Below are 25737 nucleotides of genomic sequence, written 5' to 3'. Positions count from 1 at the left end.
TAAATACACGAGCAATGATGCAATTATCCCCCCGGTAATTATAGCTTGTAGTGAAGAGGCCTGCTGCATGATATGATGACTGACTGGCGGGTCATGTACAGGACCAGCATACTAACATGCCATGTAATATCTGTGCTACATATACCAGAACATGCAGTGCATTATATATAGAATATACACTGCATTAGGAACATCTACTCAGTAATGGGTTGATCCACAATATTGGGCGATCTCCGGAACAGTTGCCACATGGTGGTGAACGTTCTCCATACCCAACGCACACCATGCCAGCTTCAGTTGGAGCACATTTTGTGGATACATGGGAGCAGATCGCCTTTTCCAGCATATCCCAAACATGCTCTATAGGGTTACAGTCCGGTGATTTGGGGGGGCCAGGGTAGTATGGATAATTATTTGTTGTGTTCCTCCAACCACTCTCTAGTGATGCAAGCTCGATGACACGGAGAGTTGTCTTGTTGAAAGATGGCACTGTGGTTGGGGAAGACTTCCTGAAGATTCGGGTGCAGATGGTCAGCTAATAGGTCCTTGTAGCCTTCACCATTCATTGATTCTGGAATGATGACCAACGGTCCTAGGCTATGCCAGGAAACCGCTCCCAGACCATCATACCACCACCACCGGCCTGTTGAAACTCAATGGTGCACCCCGGGGATACAGCTTCATGCTCTTTATGCCAGATGTGGATCTGGTCATCAGTATGGTTCCGTAGGAAATGGGACTTGTCACTCCAGATGACCTTCTGCCATGTGTACAAAGTCCATTGACTCTTTCCTGGGCCCATGCGAGGTGTTCTTGGCGTTGACACTAGGTAGTTGGCGGCATCCTTGTTGGTCTTTGAGTATTGAAACTCAGTTGACTCGAGGTACGCTGCATGGTCATTGTGGATATTAGTTAAACTCCTTGCCGTTGTACTGCTGGGACGGTTGGTCCACTGTGGCACGTTGTTGAGATATAAGCTGGGCTACCCAACACTCTACTCTAGGATCAGCCACACGTGGTCTGCTGCTGTGTGACTTTCTGTCGGATGTCTGTCCGTGGTTCAATCCGTCCCGGTACACTCTTGCTGCCGACGTTCAGAACAGCCAATAAGTACAACCAATCTGCCTGCGGTCAAAGTCGCTCAAGTCACCATGTTTACCCATGACTGCCAAATGTTGCCTTCTGCTGTGCAGAGGAGGTCAATACATTATCTAAGAGCAGATCGTGACGTGGCCATCACGTGGTACCGAGCTACTGATCACAAGATGTCACGTGACAGCTGCTCCTAATACAAGGATTGCTCAGTGTGTAATGTACTAATACAGTACAGAGGTGACATGGTCTATATACCAGTATATACAGTGTATTAATAGCCCTGATCACATCTGTACCATATATACTAATAGACCATATCACATCTGTACCATATATACGAATAGACCATATCACATCTGTACCATATAGACGAATAGACCATATCACATCTGTACCATATAGACGAATAGACCATATCACATCTGTACCATATAGACGAATAGACCATATCACATCTGTACCATATAGACGAATAGACCATATCACATCTGTACCATATAGACGAATAGACCATATCACATCTGTACCATATAGACGAATAGACCATATCACATCTGTACCATATAGACGAATAGACCATATCACATCTGTACCATATAGACGAATAGACCATATCACATCTGTACCATATAGACGAATAGACCATATCACATCTGTACCATATAGACGAATAGACCATATCACATCTGTACCATATAGACGAATAGACCATATCACATCTGTACCATATAGACGAATAGACCATATCACATCTGTACCATATAGACGAATAGACCATATCACATCTGTACCATATAGACGAATAGACCATATCACATCTGTACCATATAGACGAATAGACCATATCACATCTGTACCATATAGACGAATAGACCATATCACATCTGTACCATATAGACGAATAGACCATATCACATCTGTACCATATAGACGAATAGACCATATCACATCTGTACCATATAGACGAATAGACCATATCACATCTGTACCATATAGACGAATAGACCATATCACATCTGTACCATATAGACGAATAGACCATATCACATCTGTACCATATAGACGAATAGACCATATCACATCTGTACCATATAGACGAATAGACCATATCACATCTGTACCATATAGACGAATAGACCATATCACATCTGTACCATATAGACGAATAGACCATATCACATCTGTACCATATAGACGAATAGACCATATCACATCTGTACCATATAGACGAATAGACCATATCACATCTGTACCATATAGACGAATAGACACTAATAGACCATGTCCCATCTGTGCATACCAGAATATACACTATTGGACCATAACACATCTGTATTGCATATACACTAATAGCCCAGATCACATCCGTACTGTATATGCAACATGTTAATAGACCATACAGTGTACCGTAGATTCCAGGATATACACGAACAGACCATATCACATCTGTGTATTTCAGAATCTACACGAACACCATCTCCCATCTGTATCGTATATACACTAATAGACCATGTCCCATACAAGAATATACTATATCACATCTGTACCTTTTATTCTTCGTATACACTGATAGATCAGATCACATCTGTTCTGAAGATACAGGACTAGCGTACTAATATACAATATAACATCTATCAGTAACCAAGTGGTATTTGGCACTGTCAAGCCCTGCCACTACTTCGCACTCCCCGCAATGTCAATGCACTCTAGAATAGAAGAGCTGAGAAACTGGTTGCTACGGACTCTCTGCCTGACAACCTCCTATAAAGAACTACATTTGTTACCTAGCAACCAGCTTGTCAGGCAAAACAGTAAGGCAGCCTGGCAGCGGTCTCATCGCGCCAGTCGCCATCCTCTAACAGTCAGCTTGGGCTGAGGATAGTAAAAGTAATTATAGTGACTCCTTTCTGTTTATTGCTCATCGTAAACTATATGACTCGGTTGCGGTTTACATGGGAAGTCGCAGCCTCTTCCTTGTAAAGAACTGTATAAACAGGGAAATCTTCAGTTCTTAGTAGTGATGGCATTATGTAGCCCTCGAGGGAGGCACAAACGCATCAGAAGGAAACTCTGCCCACAGAAATATGGCTGACTGAGGGAGTTTTTACAAGTTTTATGGAGCTAAATCCTAAATTTTGTCAATATCTCTGTTACGGTTGCCGGCCACATCCAGCTGGGTCTTCTCTCTCCCTCCTTGTCGTTGGTCACAGCCAACAGCATCTGTTGTCCCTCTGGGCACTGTCAGGGCTGCTTGTAGGGTGCTCATGGCAAACCTGACTTTTTTAAAGGACCAGCTTTCCCATCCCTTACCAATCCTGACCTTCGCCCACTGAGTGTGCCTGAGTAATAGGTTCTGTTTTGGTCCTGTTAGGTTTCCGTTATCTCTAGCCTGATTTTTGACCTGTTCACCCAACTTTCCCGTCTTCTCCTGTCCTGGCTTCAGCTAGTTATTTCACCTTATGTTGCCAGATTGCCGCTCAGACCCTCTGTTTGTATTTCCACTTATGCCTGAATGCTGCCTATACCAACCTCAGCCGGTGTTATCGGCAATGTCTCTGCCTATCCCTCTGGCACCGTGTTGTGGTGCTCTGACCTGTCCGTGTCCGTTACCACTGCACAGAGACTGCTTTTGGGGTAACAGCCTAGGGGCCACTACAGTGAAGGCCAGATCCCTCAAAAAGGGGATAAAGGGTGAAAACCAGGGGACTCCCAAGTTGCTGTCCACTAGCCAGTAGATCGCAGGGCCCGTCTGAAAAATCATACAAAAAGGGTCTGGAGATCGGGGGACATCTCAAAAGCAATTCAGGGCTGCTAAGTCCCCCTAAACTTATACTGAGTCCCCAAGTCTTCCGAGATCAGTTCCTAAACTGGCATAATGGAATTCACTTCTTGAATCCAATCAACAATGGAGGGAACGCGACTTCCAAAAATGAGTTTTCTTAAAAGCAAAGTGATGCTTCAAAGTAATTCAGACAAAATGATGTAAGTCGACAAAGTGTACAAGTTTGGCCCATTAGTGGGAGACAAACCCAAAGCTAGAAATATTAAACCTGCCCTTCTGCTTAAAGGGGTTTTGTTATGTAAAAAAAAAAAAAATTCCTTACTTGCGTCTTCCTCCCCAGGCAGCCTTCTTCAAGGATCTTCTCCTCGCTGATCTTCTCCAGACCCCCGGGTCACCCCACCTACAGCCGGTTCCTCCTCCTCTTTTTGCTATGATGTGGCCAATCTCTGCATTCTTCTTCCGGCAGGTCAGTGTAGGTTACATCACTAGTGACGTAGAGTTCAGTCAGACAGGGAGTGCTAAGCTACTGCAGAGACTGCGCATGCGCGCTGCCTCGCCACAAGAGTTTGGATACTATTACAGAGAGACAGCGCGCATGCGCAGTCTCTGCAATAGCTTGGCACTCCCTGCCTGACTGTGAACAATACGTCACTAGTGATGTAACCTACACTGACCTGCTGGAAAGAGACTGCAGAGAATGGACACTTCGCAACCGGAAGGAGAGGAATCTGCCGGCTTGCAGTGATGTGACCCGGGGGACTGCAGGAGCCAGCAGAAGATTGGCGGGGAGAAGATGCAGTAAGCAGACTGAAGGGAGAGGGAAAGGGAAGGATAGAATTTTTGTTTTCTAATGACAGAACCCCTCTAAGGGATTCTCCCAAGCGTATTCATTTCCTGAGCTTTTTGTTTACGTTGTGACCCTCTACATCCTCTTCTTCAGGTGGCTCTAGAGGTGTTGGTGTGCGGGTTGACTCAGGTGAGAAGTGACACGCCGGGTAGGGACTACGTGTTGGTACATATGTTATGCTTTAGCCTCAAGAATCCATTTTCCCAGCCTTTGACTCTCACCCTTCTGTACAGGACTGATTACTTAAAGGGGTTGTCCCGAGGCAGCAAGTGGGTCTATACACTTCTGTATGGCCATAATAATGCACTTTGTAATGTACATTGTGCATTAATTATGAGCCATACAGAAGTTATAAAAAGTTTTATACTTACCTGCTCCGTTGCTGGCGTCCTCGTCTCCATGGTGCCGACTAATTTTCGCCCTCCGATGGCCAAATTAGCCGCGCTTGCGCAGTCCGGGTCTTCTTTTCTGAATGGGGCTCCGTGTAGCTCCGCCCCGTCACGTGCCGATTCCAGCCAATCAGGAAGCTGGAATCGGCAATGGACCGCACAGAAGCCCTGCGGTCCATGGAGACAGAGGATCCCGGCGGCCATCTTCAGCAGGTGAGTATGAAGACGCCGGACCGCCGGGATTCAGGTAAGCGCTGTGCGGGTTGTTTTTTTAACCCCTGCAGCGGGGTTGTCTCGCGCCGAACGGGGGGGGGGGGGGGGGGTTAAAAAAAAAAAAAAACCCCGTTTCGGCGCGGGACAACCCCTTTAAGAGCAGCTATGGCGGAAGAAAACCGGTCTGTCGCCCCGGTGGATGTGCCGGTGCCTTCATAGGGTCAGGAGTTCAAGCTTGTGAAATGATAAGACGTTACCGTACATAGGATGTGTCTGCAGTGCCCCGGGCCGCCCGGGTGGGGACTGTTCAAATATACAGCGCTCAGATATGTATTTAATATCTAGGTACGGTAATAACTTCTCCTCTGGGGCCGAGGGCGCAATATCTCTCTCGTCCTGAGTGTTTACACAAGGAAGCAGCAGTTTTCGTTCACTCCTTCACATCCTAATATTCACCTTTCGGATTTCGTGTGAAAGTTTTTGCCTGCAGGTGATGGGATTGGATTTGGGAGCAGGAAATAATTATATAGTTTTTAGACCCAGAGTTGTGCAAATCTGCCTCGCTAATAGGTGGGCGGATCCAGCGCTGCCGAGAGGAGCTTGTGATTGGCATGTCAAGTTTGGGGGATTAGGAGAGGTGAGGGTTTAGTCAAGTCAGAAAGAATAACCTGTAGTTCACCTTTTATGTCACGGTTTCTCCTTAAAGGGGTTGTCCGGGACTTTTTTGATTCCTCTTTGGGACAGGTCATCGATTGATGGCACCATATTGACTCCGTACAATCTTACAGTGCGCAAAATGTCTTATGTTTGTAGCTTTGTAGTAGTTTGGCGCAGAGTGCTAAGGCAGCAGAATGCAGTCCTAAGCTCTCGCTCACGACCTGAAGGTTGCGAGTTCAATCCCCGCCTGGTTGAGGTAGCCGGCTCATGGTTGACTCAGCCTTCCATCCTTCCGAGATCGGTTCTATTGAGTACCCAGCTTGGTGGGAGGTAGTAAATAAATTACCTGAAAGCGCTGCGGAATACGTTAGCGCTATACAAATAAGATTTAGTGTGTTTTTAAAAGCCACTTTATTAGAGACCACCATCTAGGGGCACATTGGTCTCCTTATGATCTTCAGAACTACAGCAGTTCCTCATGGAGTTGATTCCACTGGGTGATGAAATGGTTCTGCAGGAATATCGGCCCCTGCGGACAGGGAGCTTCTTGTAGTTGTCCTCTATCACGCAATTCTCTGCATATTCTATACATTGTTATACGAGTAAACGCCACGCAGTTGGCAGTGACATCCCGGCCCCACCAAGTCTAGCACCGTTGACCGGGCCTCCTTGGAAGTCGCTCAGATTGATGGATTTTCCCATTTTATGTGGATTCGCACTGAAACTGATCCATGGAAAACCCATCACGTGATTTTATGCTGCTTTCCGTGGTCTCGGGGGTAATTACCATACAGTGAAGCCTCAATTGTGAAAGGGGTGGGGGCTCTAATAAAGTGGCCAGGCCCTGTGTATGTGATACAGCATCCATTAATCCATAAATTATGATATCCCAGCACACTACTACAATATTATGGGACTTCTCAGGAGATTTGAGCACAGAGAAAGTTTCCATTTTTACAAATCCTAGTGTTTTTCTGCCCTTCCCTACAATATTTGTGCATTTCAGCACTAAAAGTAACTGGAATGTGTCTGACTCGTACGTGAGCCTTGGGAAGGACGGTTGTTTGTGTTACGAGTCTGCAGTTCCTTCCCGACACCGAATCAGGACTTTGATGAGGAAGTCCATATAGGTGGATTCCTTTGATGTAGACTTGAGAAAATTTTAAAACAAAATTGGAATTTCATCTCTAGGAAAACCATTTATCTTACACTTCCTCCCTCTCGGGACCCGTAGGGCATGTCTACTGCAGTAGAAGGATCACAGCAACCTCTGTGTAGCTGTTTTATGTAGCCTTCTCTGCGCTTTGAATTATTGTACTGCCATATTAATATTAAAGGGGTTCTTCTCTTCATGCAATCCCTATCAGAAGGGTCTCTTGACAATAAGTTGATCACAAAGTGTTGTCCTGCTGGGGCCTCCAATGATCAGCTGTAACTTGCGGCGGAACCTTTTAGTGTTTGATTTCCCTGCAGCACCCCCACAGGAGAAACGTAGTATTACACAGTGCCCATTCAAACCAATAATATGTTTGTGTAATACAGGACAGGATTGGGTCCTCCAGCACAACAAAAAACACTTTGTAACACATCTTCACTCTGGACAAGAAATGAGAGGACCTAATAGGGTGTAATCCAGTGAGTTTTCTGAACTTGACAATGTCTTATCTCTGGAGGTTTGGCTATCTTTCCTTTTGGCTTTTATGTGTAAGTTGGAGGAAATCCCATGAGGTGACTAATCCCATTATTTCGAGTAGGACAGCAAGCCCTAAGATGTAAGGCATAGATGTGAATGGTACGTATCTGTGATATGCTACCTATAACTTGCTATAGGCATGCTGGACCTCCACGTCTTAGAAGGACAAATCGTGATCTAGTCCATCTCATGGGGTCTTATGGGGAGTAATAATGCAGTTCCTCGCCCTGACACTATAGCTTCTTGGTGGAAACCCATGGGGACTCCTTGTGCCACCCTTGATAGGCCATGTGTATGCGCTCTTACACTCGATGCCATTGGCGCATGTGACCTCCACTGTGACTTGTCATAACCTATAGCGTTGGCTGTGTAGAGCGGAAGCTAATCTATTTGGTCCTATGAGACTGAGACTTGTATTACTGCTCTCATACTAATACATATATAATATATATATGACTTATTTGACACTAACGATGCTGTTAACAGTTGTCCGTCTCCAACACAAGTGGCATCGGCCTGTGTAAAAGCTGTTTAGATGAGCACCGTTCTCGTTGATGGCTTCTGTTGGCCCATGGAAAAAGTCCTTTGGCCACAACAGAAGTGGCTGCAGAGATTCTCGTTGTGAAGAACCCCTCATCTACATTACGTGGACATCACATTGTTTTTAGTTGACTGAAAGTTGAACGTTTTCTTCTTGGTTTCCTACCAGATCACAAGCTATGATCAGGTTCTCGTCGGTGGAGTCTTCTTGGAATTAGTTGACTCCTCTAAGCGAGACCTCCCCTCCCGTTCATAGTGATAGATATAGAACATGTTGAAGATACATTCTTCAGTAAACCCTTGGTCGTCGTCTTCATTAGACCGCATGCTTTGCCTGTTTTTCCTCGTTGCTCCACACACAATGTATGAACTGTCATCACAGCGATATTTATGTGGGTCATTGGAGAAGTGTTTAAGAGAGCAGATGTTGTGCCGTGGAAAGCTGTTCTTCCCTAAATGCAAAGCTGTTGCCGAAATTAGGAAAATAATAATAAAGAGAATTTTAAAAATGCTATGTTAGCAGAATAAATTCCACAAGAAGAAGAGCTGCCGGGTATCTGAGGCAGCAGTCGGCGTACACATGTGAAGTGGTCCTATACTCCCAATAACGCCCGCTAATATTATGTATGTACCTTCTTGTGCTGCCAAAACATCTCTGACCCTTAAAAGCAAGGACTCTGCAAGATCTCTGAAGGTATCTAGTAACAAGACGTTAGTAGGTGGGGCCTCCGTGATTCGGACACCCATGACCCTGGCACCAGGTGTCCTTCATTATACCACTACTGGTAGGTTCTAAATGTCATGCAAAGGGTGTGGACCTGCTAAACCACTGACTGATTTGAATTAGGGCTACTCCTGAGGGCAACAATTGGGGAACCCCTTATTTTTGGCTTTAACCACTTTTTAAGGTATTTGTTCTTTGCTTCCTTGGCCCCCAGGCCATTACTCCAAAAATAGTCTCGATGCAGTAGCAATCGGCATAAATTGGTCAGAAGCACCGTAATGTGGTACCGAGGAACAGGAAGATCCTAGACAATATGAAGACCGAGGTCAGGACAAGCTGAGTTATTGCATAAACTGGGAAAGAGGCTGGAAGTCAGAGCAGGTGGCAAAGAGATAAATCGTGGTCAAAGTAAAAGCAGAGGTCAGGACAGAAGAAGATGGGAAAGCTGACTGGAAAGGCACAGATCAAAGCAATAGTTAATCATGAAACGGTTACACCTTTACAGAACCTTACAAAACCTACTGCTCAGGCACTCGCCAATGGAAAGGGTGCCTTAAATCATGGAAGTGTCTGGATTGGATGTGGATGGGAAAGATGGGTGCACATTGGCCCCATAAGAGACAGGCCGGTGCACGCCTCCATGGCAGGCACTGACAGCGGGCACATTGTGACGTCTGCCACACAGAAGGGGATGAAGGGGGTCATTTCTTACTCACTGCTAAGAGCAGAAAATTCACCCAGAGTGAATGACAGCCCTCTGTAACAGTAGTTTTCTCTGTGCTCTTCTCTGTACAAGCAAACTTAAAATTGTGTGCTCCTCATTGGCTAAAAATATTCCTCCACTTGGAGGAAGACCATTATTGGACTCACTGGAGGCCCACAGACTTAAGCTTTCTCAGATAGGAGCCCCTTACAATGCTTTTGAGTCTTATGGGAATTTCAGGAACTTTCGGGCCTTTTTAAGCCTGTGCTTCACTATAGTCTTTCTGGCAAGATGTATATGGCCTTAATAAAGATGTTCATGGAATCCAGGTCTCTAGTGTTTCCTTAGCAGGAGTTTGGCGGTCTGTGGCTGATCTCACAATGCAATGCAAAAGTGAGCGATTTCAAAAATATTTCAAGGCGGGAAATCCATAGCGAGATGCTGGACACCACCAATCGTGCCAAATCTGGAGGAGCTGAAACAGACCTTGAACTTCTGTGATCTTAATGGAAACGGGGCTCTATCAAAAACAGGGTAATATGGCCAAGTTTGGAAAAATAACGGGCTCCATGGATAACTTCCACAGGCTTAGCATCATCGGCGCTGGGGAAGCTATCTCATTAATTAAAGGGATCGTAGGAGCGCTTGACAATAAACGACTGATGGTGCTTCAGGTTTTGAAGGGTCCCTTTTAATCTCTGACAAGGTTACTTGACTTTGATCTCTCCCCATTTGGAGATGCCATGGCATTGGATGGTTTTCTTCTAGAGGGCTCTATAGGCCTGGCGAGTTGGGAGATAATATAGAGGGATGTATGCTAGCTGTACGGAATGTTGGAGCTGGTTTTTTCCCGGTTCACGTGTCACTAAGGCCAGATTCATCATGAGCGTATGCGTATTTGTGTGAGCATGAGCGTAGTTTTATTTTGGGGGGGGGAGGGGGACTATGTGTATTATAGTTTTTCCTGGCAGATTACACACAAAAAACCTTTTGCGTGCTCACGATGTACCTTCCCGTAGAAGTAGAGCATCAGCCCGTAGATCCCATCCTACAGATCTCGAGTGTACTTGTGTGTGAGACCTTACAGTAGATCCCAAAAAAGTGCTCCCCCGAGGGCTGGTTCAGGAAGTGTCTTAAATGTGTAAGTAGCAAAATTAACATAAAACCAAATAAAGAATCTGGCAGCACGCAACTAACGAACAGGATACCCATAACGCTGTGCGTAGGGCTCCATTCCTTGATGTGCTGACACGGGGGAGTGAATAATTGCAGGTTTAATTAAGATGTTGTTGGATTTCTCATTCTGTAATTAAACAATTGAGCTAACATTCTGCAGAGGAATATAAAATAAATTGGTAACGGAAGCGCATTTGAGCATGAGAGTTTATGGAAGGCTTCGGGATTCCTGCCAACTGTTGACCTGACTCACTTCCTTCGCCTCCGCCCTGGCTGCTTTTTGATATCGGCTTTCTGAGGAAAGGTGTATGCACTTTTCTGATATGGTCTGATGTAGGTGAACTGGAATCTGCATGACATCACTGCCCCAGATGACCTCATCGGTAACCTGCTACAGTTTTACAGTCCATGTACAGAATTGAGATCCTCCTCCGGCTGCCCATGTATCTAGAATATTGCAGCAACCAGATTTGTATGCATTGAGATGTCCATGGTGGTGAGAGGACTCCTGGTTACAGACTTCTTCCCTACTCATTCCTTGATCGCTTAATCCTCTTATTTTCCAAAACGTTGCAAAATCTTTCTGGAACTTCTGATTTATGGTATCGAAGGTTATTTGCTACCTAAAAGTTTCCCTCCACTGCTGTTGAGTTGACGTATGCATGCTCCATTGCTAATGGCTCCCAAAGAGGGTTCCATACAAACGACCCATCACTTGGCCACAATGGCCAGTCATGGCCCACGTAGATGCTGTCACTGTGGATGACACAAGCACCGTGGACTGGTGACATACCTGTTATTTAGCGAACATGTTTTGGTTCCGCAGCGGTGTCTATCGGGATTGATATTTGCGAACCACATCTCCGTTGTTGGCCTTCTACAACCAAATCATGTGAGAGCTGTCACCAATATACTCTTGCACGCTCAATGCTTCATTATGAAAATGAGGTAACTTTAATTTTTATTTTTTTTTTAGTGTTTTCATCCGGTAGGCTATAGTGAATGACTCACTTCGGAAGAAAGTCTGATAGTCTTCAGGATCTGTCTCAGACGGATCCAAGAATTGAAGAGTCCTTTGGCTGTTTCCCTCAACTCCACCATAAACATGCCCATTTTCGCACTGTGAGTGTGAATCTACCTATCCAGGCATTTCTTGGATGCCTGCGCACTATGCCAGTTACTGCACTGGATGCCCATCTACTACAGAACTCATCACCCTCACCCACAAAGCTCGTCATGGCGCCACGCCACTGTACATCGCTTCCCTCCTGTCCTATATAATGTCCCAACCTTCCGCTCTGCTAACACACTCAGACTAAACGCCCCTCTAACACAAACTGCACATGCTCTCCTCCAAGACTCCACCAGAGCTGCACCGGTCCTCTAGAACGCACTACCCCAGAACATCCGGACAATCTCAGACGCACCTTAAAAATGCACCTCTTTAGGGAGGCAGACCAACTCTCCTGCTCCAATCCCCCATAATATGCCCTATGGCTCCCCACACCTTCCACTCTGCCTATCGTACACATCCTCTGCCCCCCGTACCTCCTTATTACCCCACCCCACCCCGCTTGTTCCCTAAAAACTGTATACCACTTGTAATTACTGTCTGTGCTCGCCTGTGCCTCATATCCTGCCCCTGTACCTGGTGGCAAGAGCCCAACTTTAGAGGGGAGCCTATAAGGGAAGAGATACAAGGAGTTGCAGCCCTTTGGAGCGTCTTCGGCACGATAACTTGAAGTTTGAATTTTCTCCAACGGACACTTTTGGAACAGTTTGTGGTTCCATGTTTTATCATTGGCCGTATGTAAAGCACCTCGTTCAGTGCGGAGGAGACGAGTCTTACAGTTGGTGTTTAGTCTCTAGAGTCATGAGATAATATTTACTTAGAAGGTGTAGGAGAAAAGGTGAAAGTCTACCGCAGTCCTCCTCAGCAAACAGGCTTTGATGTTGCTTTCAGGCTGTAGTCTCCCCAGACACCGGCACAGAAGACATACTTATCCTCCGTTTAACACCTAACGAGAACCTCACGTTTGCCCAAGCGAACCGGCTGGTCAAGTCCTCACCAGCTCACCTGCTTTGACCTGTTGTTGTATACCCAGCTTTCCTGTCTACTCCTGTCTTGGCCTTGACCAAGATTTATCTGATTGCCGCCTGTCCTGGTTTTCTACCGGTCTCTGTGTATGCAAGAACTTGCGCCGGTGCTGACCTCGGCCATGGAATTGACTACATCTCTACTTTTTCCTCCCGGACTAATGCCTATTACCTGTGTGTGTCAGTTGCCATTGCACAGTGACTACTCTTGAAGTAATGGTCTGGGTACCCCTCTATGGCTAAAGCCAGTTCCCACATGGAGGCGTTTAAGGATGAAAACCAGGGGTCACCTTACCTAGCTGCTGTCCTCGAATCGGTCATTGGCACGGTGGGCCCTAACCCGCTGCGTGATATTCGCCACTTTTATAGTTTCTTTAATTTGGCTACTAATTTCCAGATAAAGGGATTGTCAAGTATTAGAAAACTTGGCTGCTTTCTTTCCAAAACAGTGACATTTCTGTCCACAGGTTGTATGCGGTATTGCACCTTAGCCTCATTCACTTCAACGGAGCTGCAATACCAGACACAACCCTTAGACATAGGTGGCGCTGTTCCTGAAATAAAGCCCCCTTGTTATTGTACTACCAGAAAGCTGTCCGCTTGCTTTTCTCCATCCTCTGGCTTTGAGGTCCTCTCTGACGATGTAGTTGCTACCATTACCCCCTGACTACCACCCTTTTACTTGTGAGGTTGTCGGTGTGCCAGACAACCAGTCTGCCTCTTGTTACTTCAGTCTTGAACTGATGACCTAACTGGCACTGAGTAAATGGACACTCTTCATTACTCACCCCACACTTTCCTGCCATTTCCCACGCGTCGTTCTGCATGAATCTCATGGGCCTCCACATGAGACTATTTCCTGGTGCTCGTCGCATTGCTTCATGTTGATGAAAGGTGTTATAGCGGGTGGATCTCCTCCTCGGATTAGCAGGAGGTTGAGGCAAGCTGCTGCTGTAATGACATAATGAAATACTTGTGTTCGTCTGGGTCACACACGCCCCTCAGTGTTCCTCCTTGGCCCGGATAACCTCACCAGTCACTAGGCACCATGGATTTCTCCATGTCTTGGTGCACAGCGTATGGCATGAAGTGTTCTTGGACCTTCTGAACTTTCTCTCATCATAGTTTGACCTCCGGACACGTCATCAATAATGGATCAGCTGATGTCCGTCTGTGACCTCCTGCCAATCAGCTGTTTGCCAGACCAGTGCACTTATCTTATTTCTGCAGGAAGCTAACAGCTCTGTTCTCACTGCAGTGGCCGAGCTTGGTATTACAGGCTAAGTTCTCATTTATTTGAATCGGAAAGTAGCCTACAATACCAAGCCTGGCCACTGCAGTTGGAACGGAGCTGTCTGCTTCCTGTAGAAATTAGGTCAGAATACAAGTGGAATCCCTGTTGACGGGTCAGTGTTCTACTATGGATGATCTATCCTTAGAATAGGTCGTCAGTAGTTTACAACTGGATATCACCTTGAGTGCACTTACACGAGAGAGTCGCGTCCGTCATTCTTGAGTGCGCATTGCACAGACACTCTGTCCGTGAGCTCTGCGGTGTGCGGCAGACCGTAGATCTGCATGTTCTGTTCTCATGCGACGCTCTCACCAAAACACAACATGCCACGACTTTACCATCTCGCCGCATCGGTGTAAACGCACCCACTCTACAGATGCCCAACACTTCAACAACAGTCATCATTCGGCCAGCAACTGGTTCCCCGAGATCCCCCACACACGTGAATGCTGTCTAGACCACGGGTTCCTGTATTTAGGGAGGTAAGCCACAGTCACCCCTCATAGCGGCATATCTCCCAGGGAAGAAAAGGATTAGGTGTTGAAATTCAACATCCCCACCCACCCCAATGCCCATCAGAGCGCCGTGTAGCCCCTTCGTTATTGGCCGGTTCGTACGACTAAGCTCCAATGTCGGGGGGTTTTCTGCCCTGGAGTTCAATAAGCCCAATTTTATGTTTTGTTTTTCTTCAAAATGTAGCTTAAAACTGATCGAAATATTGTCGCCCCTCCGTTTCTAAACTGTAAGCGCCCGCTGGTGGTAGCGCTCTGACACTTGAGGCGGCAGCTAGAAGTTCTGTCGTCTTGTGCCGCTGCATTCATGATCAGCCGCTGTGTAATACGCACGACTTTTCTGGTTTTGACTTCACGTTCTATTCTGAAAATGGAGACTCTAGAGAATCTGGCTGCTGCCCCGCAGAGCTGACACTCTATTGCTCAGTGCTTCTACCTCCCACAGTTTGCGAATGATAGGATTTCTGCCGGTCTCGCCCATTTGGAGAGCCGTGACCTCATCTTCTTGCTATGATTTTCCCTTAATTGACTTCCTTATTGCATAACAGGTTTGTAATCCCTTAACGTAAAGCAGTATAGAGCAGTAGTCCATGCGGAGGGGAGGCGCCCCATCATCCATCCCAGGAGGGGAGGCGCCCCATCATCCATCCCAGGAGGGGAGGCGCCCCATCATCCATCCCAGGAGGGGGAGGCGCCCCATCATCCATCCCAGGAGGGGAGGCGCCCCATCATCCATCCCAGGAGGGGAGGTGCCCCATCATCCATCCCAGGAGGGGAGGCGCCCCATCATCCATCCCAGGAGGGGAGGCGCCCCATCATCCATCCCAGGAGGGGAGGCGCCCCATCATCCATCCCAGGAGGGGAGGCGCCCCATCATCCATCCCAGGAGGGGAGGCGCCCCATCATCCATCCCAGGAGGGGAGGCGCCCCATCATCCATCCCAGGAGGGGAGGCGCCCCATCATCCATCCCAGGAGGGGAGGCGCCCCATCATCCATCCCAGGAGGGGGAGGCGCCCCATCATCCATCCCAGGAGGGGGAGGCGCCCCATCATCCATCCCAGGAGGGGGAGGCGCCCCATCATCCATCCCAGGAGGGGGAGGCGCCCCATCATCCATCCCAGGAGGGGGAGGCGCCCCATCATCCATCCCAGGAGGGGGAGGCGCCCCATCATCCATCCCAGGAGGGGGAGGCGCCCCATCATCCATCCCAGGAGGGGGAGGCGCCCCATCATCCATCCCAGGAGGGGGAGGCGCCCCATCATCCATCCCAGGAGGGGGAGGCGCCCCATCATCCATCCCAGGAGGGGGCGCGCCCCCTCATCCATCCCAGGAGGGGGCGCGCCCCCTCATCCATCCCAGGAGGGAGTTTTGAGGAATTGATCAGTACAGATTAGTAGTAGTTTTTTAGTAACTTGATGAGCTTTAAAAATAAGTAATATGGGCGATAACATGCAGATCGGTGGGCGTCTCATCGCTGAGACACCCGCTTATCTGGAGAAACGGGGGTCCCGTGTCCTCTGCCCTCCTCGCTGGGGGTTACTGCACCCCCCTGGAGTGGGGAGGCGACTGAATGGCATTCTGGTCGCACAAGTGCACTAGCACTCCATTCACTTTCAATGGGGCTGCAGAGACAGCAAAGTGGCACTCGCTCGGGTATTTCCATCAACCCCATCGAAATGAATGGCGCGCCAGCCACACATGCATGGCCAGTGCTCCATTTATTCTGACGTCACTGTGGGGGAGGGGGGGAGAAGCGGCATAAGTGACAGGCAGAGCGGGTGACTGGAGTCCCATCCTCAGTATTGGCGGGGATCCCAGTGGTGAGACCCCCACAGATCAGCAGGTTATCCACTATCCTGTTCTGATCTTGGTACACCCCCTTTAGTCCGGTCACAGATGCCAGCCAATGATCGTCTACAACGTGGCTGAGTGATGAATTGTTGGATCCCCCACTAGCTGCCGTAAAGGGGTCCAGAGTGCCATAATAGCCTAAAAGAAGTAACACTGTGCTGCCCCCACTCCCGTTCCTCCAGTAGCCAGGTCACCGCTGGTGTTCACTTCACGGTCACAGTCATGTGACTGCCACAGCCAATCACCGGGTCTGCTTCAGCGATCACGTGACCCTGTGTCACCTGGAAGTGAGGACCAGTCACCAGGAGCAATGGAGAAGCAGGGGCGTGTGAGTATTACTACTTCTATGCAGTATGGCAAACGATCGCTGGTCGTCCCAAGCAGTGTCAGTTCCAACTGCGGTCGATCTAAGTTTTCCCAGAGGACGGATCCGTTCTTTGGTGGTCCGCCATCATCCATTGTTGGGTATCGTTCACGCTACTTTTTCAAGTGATGGTCGCTTAAAATGACCATTATCTCATGTATGGCCAACCCTTCATTTAAGGGTCCTCCACACTGCTGGTCAAGAAGAACCTGTAGAGTCAAAAATACTTCTAAAGCTACCCATCCGATCGACGGAGCGAGACCCGACCTCCCCATCACATGCACCCTCGACTCGGATAACGGATGCCGTGTGTGTGGGGGGGCTCCACTGGCATCTTGGTCCCCGTTGAGCCCTCTTTGTGACATTTACATGTAAGGGTTTAGTGCCTTCCTTAGAGAGATTGGGTTACAGGTGTCATCTGATTGTTATGCTATGGACAGTGGCACGGGCTTCCTGCTGAGGCTGTAGTAGGCATGAGCTGCAGTGCAAAGCATGGAGTAAAGACCTAGCAGAGACATAGTAGCAGCTTGAGCCTGGCAGGCGGTGAAGTCCAGACCTCAACAGACTGCCAAGACAATGCAACTAAGCAGAAGTCATTAACTGTACAAGGGCTTGTTTTACAGGACGAGTTGTGTTTTTAGGCTGCTTTTTACCGCGATTAGCGAGACATCCCGTACGCTGCACTAACCGTGGTACAACGCCACCATTGACTTCAATGCCTCGTAGACCAGCGCTCAAATGCAGCGTTTCTAACGCCGTGTTTTAGCACTTTTTAATGCCCCCCATCGTGGTGATGGGGTGCGCTATAAAATACTGTAACGTGATTTCGAAATGCTGTGCGACATTGCGGTAAAATGCTGTGGTTTCACTCTGTGTTTTCTGAACACGTGGGAGAGCAGCCTTAGCTGAGATCACACGGGCGGATTCTGCATGCTGGAGATCAAGAATCCGGTGCGGGCATGTGAGCCCGGCCGGCAACCCTGCGTTCAATATTTGCATTTCTCATATGTTAATTGCAGATGGGCATGCTGCGAATTGCCCCGATTCTCCACAGCCAGCCTATCTATTAGATAGGGCTGACCGGCAGAGATTCAGCAGCGGTTCCTGCTCCCGGGCGGCGGCTCCCGCGACGGAGATCTGCCGTGGGACTTCGTAACGCCCATGGACAGCCGACCTAAATCATCATTGAAGGAGAACTCGCCACCTCCCGTGGTAACCTGTTCCACTCATTGATCACCCTCGCTGTCTATATCTAATCTGTGTCTCCTCCCTTTCAGTTTCATCCCATTGCTTCTAGTCTTTCCTTGTGCAGATGAGAATAGGGCTGATCCCTCTGCAGTGTGACAGCCCTTCAGATATTTGTAGACAGCTATTAAGTCTCCTCTCAGCCTTCTCTTCTGCAAGCTAAACATTCGCAGATCCTTTAACCGTTCCTCATAGGACATGATTTGTAGACCGCTCACCATCTTGGTAACTCTTCTCTGAACTTGCTCCAGTTTGTCATGTCTTTTTTAAAGTGGGGTGCCCAGAACTGGACACAGTATTCCAGATAAGGTCTGACTAAGGAAGAGTAGAGGGGGATAATTACCTCACGTGATCTAGACTCTATGCTTCTCCTTAATACATCCCAGAATTGTGTTTACCTTTTTGGCTGCTGCATCACATTGTTGACTCATGTTCAGTCTATGATCTATTAGTATACCCAAGTCTTTCTCACATGTGCTGGTGCTTAGCCCAATTCCTCCCATTCTGTATGTGCTTTTTTCATTTTTCTTGCCCAGATGTAGGACTTTGCATTTCTCCTTGTTAAATACCATTCGGTTACTCGCCGCCCACTGTTCAAGCTTTTCTAGATCTTTTTGAATACTCTCTTCCCTAGTGTTAGCTATCCCTCCTAGCTTTGTTTCCCATCAATTCCCTCCTCTAGATCATTTATAAAAATGTTGAACAACACTGGGCCTAGGACAGAGCCTTGTCGTTCCCCACTTGATACATTCTTCCACTTGGATGTTCAGCCATTTATGACCACTCTTTGAGTACGATCACTCAGCCAGTTGTGAATCCACCTAACAGTTGCCTTGTCAATCCCATATTTGGTCAGTTCTTCAATAAGTATGCTATGAGATACTTTGTCAAATGCTTTACTAAAGACAAGATAAACTATATCCACTGCATTTCCCTGATCAACCCAGTCAGTGATACTGTCATAGAATGAAATTAGATTAGTTTGGCATGACTTGTTTGTTACAAACCCATGCTGGCTCTGGTTAATTACTCCATTTTCATCCAAGTACTGGCATACATGCTGTTTAATAATTTGTTCATAGATCTTTCCTGGTATAGAAGTCAGGCTCACAGGCCTGTAGTTTTCTGGGTCCACCTTTTTCCCCTTTTTTGAAGATAAGGACAATATTTGCCCTTTTTCCAATCTTCTGGGGCTTGTCCTGTTCTCCCGGAATTTTCAAAGATTATGGTGAGTTGTTCAGCAATTACCTCTGATGCTTCCTTTAGTATTCTAGGATGTAATTCATCTGGACCATTAGACTTGACTTGAATTAATTGAGTGTTCACTCACCATCTATCATTTGGGTCTGGACTCTTCCTCCTACTGCCAGGGTAACTATGGTGTCCACCCTATTGGGACTCTGTTAGCAGACCCTATGGGTAGTGCCGTAGACCTCAGCCGTTGGTCCCGCTGGTGGGCTTGTAGCTCATGATGTCTGTAGGAACGGACTAGTGTGGACGGCTACAGATAAGATCCGGCTCCAGGGACGGCGCATTTCTTACAGAATTTCTCAGTGTCTGCTGTACTTACAGTATAAGTAAATACGGTGAACTTATGATTTTTTTTAACTCTCTCTAGGAAAAGACCTTTCTTCCCGCAGTGACAGCGACCTCGCCTGCATTTTTGGAAAACGAGAAAAAGTTAAAAAGTCCCATCAGGTAATGTAACTTTTCTTAAAGTTCTAAGCCCTGATGTCCCATCTTCTGTATGTTTGTTACTGCCTGAGCGATTCACGTCCGTGTAGTCTGGTCTATATGACTGAGAAAGGCCAGACGTCCATCCAGCTCCGCCTGCTATCCTGCAAAGCTGAAGGTAATCCCCTGAGGATACATTCACAGACTGCTATCTCCTAAAAAATAGTAGATCTATACCTTAGAGAGAGTTTGTATGTTTATCATAGACTACATTCTCTGAAAAATATATAGACTATAGATCTGCCTTACACAGAGAGACCACCTAAAATCTAAAGGTCGTTCTCTCCTGATAGTAATAAAGTCCTATATAGGAAATAGAATCACTACGACTGCCTCCATCACTTCTGACAGAGTAACGCATCAGTTTAAATCGAGCAAATAAAACTCTGGAAAAGGGTATCAACTACAGCTACAATAATACTCAACTAATCTCCTGATGACCCGCTTAAACTAGCGGAGAAACGCGTCGAGATTAAAAAGTACTACAATCTGAGCCTACGGATGCTATAACTGAGATTACAAAAAGAATATTAAAGGGGCTGTCACGCGAAACAAAGTTGGGGTTATACACTTCTGTATGGCCATATTAATGCACTTTGTAATGTACATCGTGCATTAATTATGAGCCATACAGAAGTTATTCACTTACCTGCTCCGCTGCTGGCGTCCTCGTCTCCATGGTGCCGTCTAATTTTCAGCTTGCGCAGTCCGGTGTTCTCCCTACTGAATGGGGACGCTCGTGCCGGAGAGCTGCTCCTCGTAGCTCCGCCCCGTCACGTGTGCCGATTCCAACCAATCAGGAGGCTGGAATCGGCAATGGACCGCACAGAAGACCTGCGGTCCACCAAGGGTGAAGATCCCGGCGGCCATCTTCACCAGGTAAGTAAGAAGTCACCGGAGCGCGGGGATTCGGGTAAGTACTATCCGTTTTTTTTCTTTAAACCCCTGCATCGGGTTTGTCTCGCGCCGAACGGGGGGGGCTATTGAAAAGAAAAAAACCCGTTTCGGCGCGGGACAACCCCTTTAAATACAAATTAATGTGTGTCCATACAGTCAATCAACAGTCATTGGAAACGAATTGGGTTTCTCTCAATACCAATGAAACTGTCGAATAATGTAGTGTCAAAAAGAGGTTATGAGCCCCAACATATTTGAACTCTACTTGGAATAAAAATTACTCTTTGCCAAGATAAAGGGCTCATACTCTCCGTATTCACAAACCTTCCCTGTACAATAAAAATATGGGAAGTGATGCGCAAGAAACAAATGTGATTTCACCTTGACCCGAGTTCTTTGACATAGCGACAGCCACTGCATCGGCTCACTTTATAAATATATATCATATGGTGCCCTCTATGCATAAAGGAAGGACACGATAAAACCAATTAAGTGGCTCTAGTCGCTTGTCTTTGATTTAGGCCGCCTGCACACGGGCGGAAATCCCGCGGCGGTATTTCCCGCGGGATTTCCGCAACTGAAAGTTTGCATAGGAGTGCATTACAATACGCATTCCTATGCAGACGGCCGCGGTTTGGCCACGCGAAATGTCGCGCGGCAAACAAACTGCGGCATGTCCTATTTTTGTGCGGGGCTCGCACTCACCCAGCCGCCGGCTCCGGTCTGCGCATGCGCAGGCTGCGCGGCAGCCGGCACATGAAAGAACCGGGGCCGCCAGGCGCGGGTGAGTACGAGCTCGTCCCTGCAGGCTCTCGGGTCGGGTCCCGCGGCGAGAATTCTCGCTGCCGGATCCGACCCGCTCGTCTGCAGGCGGCCTAAGACTAACATACCTCTGGTAATCTAGAGGGTTATCTGTAGTTATCTAATAAAAGGAATTGATTTTATTTATGTCTAAACTGTGAAGGCCTGAGGATACATTCACATAGCAGAAAATCCATTGCAAAATCCATAGTATTAAAGATTCAGCTGCCCTTGTGGATCAGAACCCTGAGGGGGCAGCGGAGAGTACTCACCCCTGTCCTTCCATGTCCTGCGGCGATCTGGTCCTCCCAGGACCTGACACCGGTCTTCTGCGCATATTCAGAAGATTAAGGTTTTATCTCCCCTCACGGATCGTATCCATGATGGGAGCTGAAATTACATACCTAAGGTCCCCAAATTTGTCCCCCGATAGGATGTTTATCTGTGGACCTTTCCCAGCTTTGGCACATGTCCCCGGCAACATAATGGCAGACGCATACAAAAAAGTCGAGGATTGCCAGGAAATGTCAAATCTTCCTGCTACTGTAGCCAAGGGCCTGGAGATGTCACAGGAAGCCGCGGTATGGGGTTACTGGTCACGTGATCGCTGTTATCCATTGGATAACAGCGATTATGTAAAAGTTCAAAAAAAAAGTTGAAGTTTAATCTCCCTCACCCAGATTCTGCGCATGCGCTTGTCATCAAAATGCCGGACACATGTGCAGGAGCTGGGAAGCCTGGGAAATTTAAAATCTCCGTGCTCCTGGCTACCAAAGGTTATATAAAACAAAAAACCGTGTACTGCGCATGACCGCCTGTGTGAGTATGCAGTTATATGCAGTACATTACGCGGCCGTACGCAGCGCCACGGCTGGGCTCACAGCTGGGATCCGCCGGGCCTCAGCAAGCGGATTCCACATCTAGCCGTGTGAGTCCGGTGTTATTCAGACCGCTTTGCTTAGATTCATTCAAAAACAGTGGGATCTAAATACACAGTACACTCCCAGATGAATGCGTTAAGGGGTCTAGTTTTCACAATGGGGTCATTTGTGGGAGTTCTCCCTCGTTTTGGTCGCTCAAGGGCTCTACCAGTGGGCAATGGGGCCTAAATCACCTTCAAGTAAAATGTCTGTTCTGAAAGCCACCGCCTGCTCCTTTCAGTTTGGGCCCCGTTGTGCATACGGACAGAAGATTAGGGCCACAATGGGTATGTTTCGGAACACAGGACAAGGGGGGATGCATTTTGGGGTGCAAAATGGAGCATGAGGCGGGTGTTTCTCCACACACGCAATCCACGCCTCAAGGGAAAATGACATCCGTAGGTATTTGATTACCTGCGGGTGTCCAATGCATCCCTACGGGGCGCGGATCACGCGTGCGGGTGACCCTCTGCGGATCTGTCCCCGTGGACATGAGGCCTTATGGCGGTAAGAAGGAAATTATTTCATTTTTTTCCCAAAGATGTTTAATTTTTAAAGGAAGTGCAGCAAAAGTAAACCTCTCTACATTTGGTCTTGTGGTGATCGTACCGACCCAGAGAATAACGTGATGTCATCCTCTGCTGTAGGGTGTACGCCATAGAAACAAGGCACCCTCCAAAAAATGGGTAAATTGCATTGTTTCTTTTCCATTTCACCCCACTAACTATGCGGTAATCACATGGTGCCACCGAAGACTACAACAAGCCGCAGACAGCCACCTCAACGGAAGAGTAAGAGGCAGGATTGTTTTTAAAGTGGGGAGGAAAAAGAAGGTGCTGAAGGGGGAAAAAAAAGGGCTGTGTCCTTAAGGGGTTAATGGGTTAAATTTGGTGCCTTCTTTTTCATCGAGGCTATTACTTGGGTGGGATTGCAGTCTTGCCCCCCTTGTAAACCCATTGGAGGTTCCTATTCATCAGCTCCTCCCTGTCTATAAGCTCCTGAGGTGCTCGGAGAGGTGCGGAGGGGCGAGGGAACCCGTTTTCAGGCGAGATTTGTTTTTCTTGCGCTGGAAATGTTGGCGTTAAGTGCTGTCATGTGACGGACGGGAAGATCATCGCGGTGTGTGACGGCAAGGGCAGTGTGTAATATCCACACTCTACCCACACCTGGCGGGCGCTGCGTCCAGGTGCGTCCGGGCTATTAATCCTGCCTCCCTTCATGTGACTCTGGGCTGTGTACCTCCTTCGGGAGCGCGGTCATCTCTGGGGGGCATTGTGTGACTTGTGATAAATGAGGTTGTGCATTCTATAGAGTACATCTCCCCTTATCTCTGCAGGATGTATAGAAAGGCCCTAGCTGTGCTTGGTCAACATCCTGGGTCAGGAAGGGTATAGTTTCTACACCTAGGTGTGAGAAGGCCATCTGAGAAACCATTCCTGACCCATGTCCATAGGCCTCTCACTAGTCACTCACTTGATGGTGGGCAATCGCCCCGGACAGCTGTCTGTGTATGGCTATTCTAGCTTTGGCTCACAATTCCCAGTCATTGTTACAAGGCTTGTTAAAAAGTCTGATATCGGCTTGTCAGAATGCTGCTTTCCAATAGGTGGCGCTGTAGAGGTGGGGCATGACAGCTGAATGAAGGGACGTTGTGTCCCCTTCATTGTTTACCCAAACATAGCGCCATACATTTAGTTGTGGCAATCCCTGGTACAGCCCAAGAGTCCCATTCACACAGACCTATGTGGTCAGATATCAATGGCCTACCCCAAAGTATAGGAAGTCATATCAGAGTCCTGCAAAACCCTGGTAAGCAGTTCAGTTAATGAAGAATAAGTCTCTTAAAGGGGTGTTACTGTATTCATAGTATGGGGGATCACTTGAATATTGGTGGGGGTCTCACCGCTGAGACCTCCACCAATCTTGAGAACAAGACTTGTGTGTCCCGTTCTCATGTCACGGCAAGGTTCGCTTTCCCCCTTGCAGTTACGACTGTATAAAAGGAGTGCCGGACGAACATGGCGGTCAGCACTCCATGCATTTCAATAGGACTTGGGTATCTCGGCAGTCACATTGAAAATGAATGGAGCACTGATGTGCTTGCACGACCAGCGCTCTATTCAGTCTCCCGTTTTAGCGGTGAGACCCCCCCACCACCACCACCACCACCACCACCAATCTGTAAGTTATCCCCTATCGCATAGTAGTCCCCGGTAGTAATAGGGACTCCCTATAGTGGTCCCCGGTAGTAATAGGGACTCCCATAGTGCCCCCCGGCAGTGATGGGGACTCCCTATAGTGGTCCCCGGCAGTGATGGGGACTCCCTATAGTGGTCCCCGGCAGTGATGGGGACTCCCTATAGTGGTCCCCGGCAGTGATGGGGACTCCCTATAGTGGTCCCCGGCAGTGATGGGGACTCCCCGGAGTGGTCCCCGGCAGTGATGGGGACTCCCCGGAGTGGTCCCCGGCAGTGATGGGGACTCCCCGGAGTGGTCCCCGGCAGTGATGGGGACTCCCCGGAGTGGTCCCCGGCAGTGATGGGGACTCCCCGGAGTGGTCCCCGGCAGTGATGGGGACTCCCCGGAGTGGTCCCCGGCAGTGATGGGGACTCCCCGGAGTGGTCCCCGGCAGTGATGGGGACTCCCCGGAGTGGTCCCCGGCAGTGATGGGGACTCCCCGGAGTGGTCCCCGGCAGTGATGGGGACTCCCCGGAGTGGTCCCCGGCAGTGATGGGGACTCCCCGGAGTGGTCCCCGGCAGTGATATAGGGACTGACCTCTTGGCTTTCCACTCACCCAGCTTGCAGCTCTGTGCTGCCACCGCTGGACCGCTGCTGCAGGCGGGGTGGGTAGAATTCCTGTTGGGTCTGATGCATGAGCCACATAAAATGAGACGGCCTCATTTGGCCTGTGGGCCTTGTGTTTGACGTGTGATCTAATTGGTATATATTTACCTAGCCAGTTTTAGTATGCAGATGCCGGAAAATGCATTTAACCCCTTAGTGACCAAGCCAGTTTGCGCCTTAGTGCCAGAGCCAAATCTTGGAAATCTGACATGTCACTTTAAGATAGAATAACTCCGTAAAGGTTTTGCATTTCCAAGTGATTCTGACATTATTTCGCCACATGTTGTACTTCATTTAGGTGGTAAAAATAGACCGATAGAATTTGTGTATATTTACTAAAAGCGCCAAAATTTTGAA

At 48.0% G+C, this 25737-nt stretch overlaps 1 protein-coding gene across 1 annotated transcript in view; it reads left to right on the top strand.

Annotated features, from left to right (window-relative positions):
* Window positions 1-25737, top strand: part of PINX1 (PIN2 (TERF1) interacting telomerase inhibitor 1) — a 103852-nt gene that overhangs the window by 16114 nt on the left and 62001 nt on the right. Inside the window, exon 6 of the mRNA XM_066594921.1 lies at window positions 19802-19881. Within this exon, the coding sequence (XP_066451018.1) occupies window positions 19802-19881 (80 nt within the window). The remainder of the gene's footprint in view (window positions 1-19801; window positions 19882-25737) is intronic.

This window comes from Eleutherodactylus coqui, chromosome 1 (genome assembly GCF_035609145.1).
Source record: "Eleutherodactylus coqui strain aEleCoq1 chromosome 1, aEleCoq1.hap1, whole genome shotgun sequence".
Classification (NCBI taxonomy): domain Eukaryota; kingdom Metazoa; phylum Chordata; class Amphibia; order Anura; family Eleutherodactylidae; genus Eleutherodactylus; species Eleutherodactylus coqui.
Note: the sequence above shows the minus strand (reverse complement) of the source record. Positions and strands in the feature narration are given on the sequence as shown.